The sequence below is a fragment of the Lactuca sativa genome, chromosome 8 (genome assembly GCF_002870075.4).
Source record: "Lactuca sativa cultivar Salinas chromosome 8, Lsat_Salinas_v11, whole genome shotgun sequence".
NCBI lineage: Eukaryota > Viridiplantae > Streptophyta > Magnoliopsida > Asterales > Asteraceae > Lactuca > Lactuca sativa.
The window spans coordinates 209662404-209665835 of NC_056630.2; the positions used below are offsets into that span (position 1 = coordinate 209662404).

The 3432-nt window shown below is 31.8% G+C and overlaps 1 protein-coding gene across 1 annotated transcript; it reads left to right on the forward strand.

The window, feature by feature from the left end:
* The first annotated feature begins 511 nt into the window (after window positions 1–511).
* Window positions 512–2690, forward strand: LOC111879212 (uncharacterized). Its single transcript, XM_023875684.1, has 4 exons — window positions 512–520; window positions 1020–1658; window positions 1897–2181; window positions 2307–2690. The coding sequence occupies exons 1-4, from the start codon at window positions 512–514 to the stop codon at window positions 2688–2690; spliced, it is 1317 nt and encodes a 438-aa protein (XP_023731452.1).
* The last annotated feature ends 742 nt before the right edge of the window (window positions 2691–3432 follow it).

The window sequence follows — 3432 nt, forward strand, 5'->3', positions numbered from 1 at the left end:
ATAAAAACACATGGTAAGCCTAGAAGAGCATAATAAAGAAGATATGGAATAGTACATATTAAATTAGATCATATAATATTTATTAGTTTAAAGGTAATCTTTAAAAAAGTCTAAATATTTGATTTATTGGTAATAAATAATGAAAAAACCCTAAAATTTTATTAATTAATGAAAAATCCCCCAAATTTGGATTAATTAACGAAAAAAGACGAGACACCGGCTAAATCTGTGAAACCAGCCACGAAGGGTAATCCGAAGTTTTAGCCGGTAATCTGTCCTTTTTTGTAAACAAAATTTAATTTGGGACTAAATCGTAAATTGGCCTAAAATATTGGGATTTTTTCGCAGATTTCCCTTATAACCCAATCCAAATCTTGTACCCATTTATTTTAAAAAAAATTGACGTGCAAAACAAAATATAAGTCTCAATCGAACCTCCTGCTGCCTTCGCCCTACTACCCAACCATTATCGTCATTCTTAATTGCCAATAGTAGTGTCAATCGGCAAACAATGAAGCAAGTAAGCATATTTACTTTATCAGTTTTCCATGTTTCTTGTTGATTAATTAATTCAATTTGGCAATTTGGCTTTACTATATCAATTATTGTATTTTATTGTTTATCTTTAATTATGATAGAAGTCGTTCATAGGTCATAGGCTCATAGCCACATAGGAATTAAGTCATCAAGACACTGGACAACTAATACATATACATTACGATATCACATATGTATAATGTTTTTATATTGTGTCTCACAAACCTTTTTTTTAGGTGAATCAAACTAAAAAGAAAAAAAACTAAAATATACCAAATTTCTTATATTTTTGTTCTTTATTATCCATCGTATTTATCACAGATTTTGGTATTATATTGATTGTTGAAACTTGAAAAAATAAAAATTAATGAATAGCGATTATGTTTGTTTATTTAGGGATTTAGGGTTAATACTTGACAGTTACTGATTATTTACGTTTGAAACTTGAAATCAAGATTATAGTTGAAATATTTTTAGTGTAGGGTTCTATTAACAATTATTTCAAAAGACAATTAGATGACAATGGTGAAGGAACTTCTAAAAGAAATAAGCATATTGAAAGTTCACAAGTTCCACAACCTTATGAACCTAGTCAAAAACCAGAAGTTCGACAAGATCCACAACCTAATGAACCTACTCAAAGACCACGAGCTCTACAAGGACCACAACCTAATGAACCTAGTAAAATACCACAAGTTCCAAATACTTTTGATTTGAATGATCTTCCTTCGGACTCGGGGGATTGGCCAAAAATTACATCTTATCATCCTAATCAAAGAGATGAAATAAGGAGGGCATATTTGACTAAAGGACCTTGTCAACCAAAGGGGCATACTTTTGAATCAAAGTTAGTTGGTAAGAAGCTAAGACATTTTGTTGTTGAATGGTTTGTTGAATTTCCATGGTTAGAGTATATCATTAAAAAGAACAAGGCATATTGTTTGTGTTGCTACTTGTTTGGAGACATGGTAGGGGAACAAGGTGGAAGAGATGCATTTACAACCGAAGGCTTTGAACCTTGGAGTAAAAAAGAAGCATTCCGGAAACATATGGGTAGTATTCAAAGTTATCACCAAAAGGCACAAGAAAAGTATGATTTTCTATTGAGAAAAAACCAATCTGTTAGTTAAGCCCTTCATAAGAAAACGGAAATTGAGAAAAGTAATTATGAAATTCGATTACGTGCTACAATCCGTACTTGTAGATTTTTATTGAAAAATACATTACCATTTCGTGGTCATGATGAGTCGGAAAATTCTAAAAATAAAGGACTTTTCATTGAAATCTTATCTTTGATTAGAGAAGATAATGAGAGGATTTTTAATGTCACTTTAGAAAATGCTCCAAAAAAATGAAAAGTTGATTTCTCCAACGATTCAAAAAGATATTGTCAATTGCTTTTCAAAAGAGATAATCAAGTCTATTTGTGATGAAATTGGTAAAGATGTGTTTGGTATATTAATTGATGAGTCTAGTGATATTTCTAAACAAGAACAAATGAATATAGTTTTGAGATATGTTGATCAACTTGGGATTGTAAAAGAAAGGTCTATTGGAGTTGTTCATGTGTTAGATACATCTTCTTTGACTCTTAAAGCCGCCATCGATTCTGTATTTACTGACAACAACTTGAGTATGGCTCAGGTGAGAATTCAAAAATTATTATTATTATTATTATTATTATTATTATTATTATTATTATTATTATTATTATTATTATTATACTTGTTTTATGTCTTATATCTTTATTAATTGTTGGAAATAAATAGGTGAGGGGGCAAGGTTATAATGGAGCAAGTAATATGAGCGGTGCATTCAATGGTTTGAAATCATTGATATTAAAAGAAAATAGTTATGCACATTATATACATTGTTTTGCACACCAACTTCAGTTAGTGGTTGTGGTGGTAGCAAAGAAACATAATGATGTTGAAGAATTCTTTGAACAATTAGCTTTGGTGGTTACTGTGGTTTGTGGTTCTTGTAAGAGAAAAGATATGATACGGGAGATGCAAAAAGAAAGAGTTGAATCTGAAATTGCTATTGGTGAAACCGAAACTGGAAGAGGATTGAATCGAGAGATTTCTCTTGCTCGAGCTGGAGATACCAGATGGGGTTCGAACAATTGTAAGCTTGATGAATTTGTTTGCTGAAGTTGTTGAGGTGCTTAATTATGTCAAAGATGAGGGGTCTAGTTTATCTAACCGTAATCAAGCAAAGGGTATTTTGTCATATTTCAAGACACTTGATTTCGTGTTTCTTTTACACTTGATGTTGGAAATTCTAGGCCTCACAGATACCTTGTCAAAGCATCTTTAAAAAAAAAGATCAAGATATTTTGGAAGCAGCTTCATTAGTAAAAGGGACAACGAAAGCATTGTTAGTTTTTAGAATAGATGGGTTTCCACAAATTTGGAAGAAGTTATGTGCTTTTTTGTGAAAACCATAGTATTGGAATTGTGGACATGTCGGAATATTATGTTACCCCACGAAAGCGTTGAACCAATATGACTAATCAACATCATTTTGAAGTTGTGATTTTTAACACGGTTTTAGATATGCAAATTCAAGAATTTGGGGATTGATTTAGTGAAGTTGGCACAGAGCTGATAGAGAACATGGCGGCTATGAGTCCTTGTGAGTCATTTTCTAGTTTTGATAAATCAAAGTTGTTGAAGCTAAGCGAGATATACAAAAATGATTTTGACGATTCAGAAAGGGTGCATCTTAATAGGTAACTTGATATCTATTGTCACTCTTTGCTCCATGATGAGAAATTTGTCAACTTGAAGGGAATTGCGGACCTCTCTCGTTTATTAGTGGAAACAGGGAAACACTTATCTTTTCCTTTGGTTTATAGATTATTAAAGCTAACTTTGGTTTTGCCCGTCGCAA

Bases quoted from the DNA above. Each gene is read 5' to 3' on its own strand.
- LOC111879212 (XM_023875684.1), top strand. The intron at 1,659-1,896 runs GTTAGTTAAGCC...AAAAATGAAAAG, and splicing joins TATTGAGAAAAAACCAATCT to TTGATTTCTCCAACGATTCA. The intron at 2,182-2,306 runs GTGAGAATTCAA...GGAAATAAATAG, and splicing joins ACAACTTGAGTATGGCTCAG to GTGAGGGGGCAAGGTTATAA.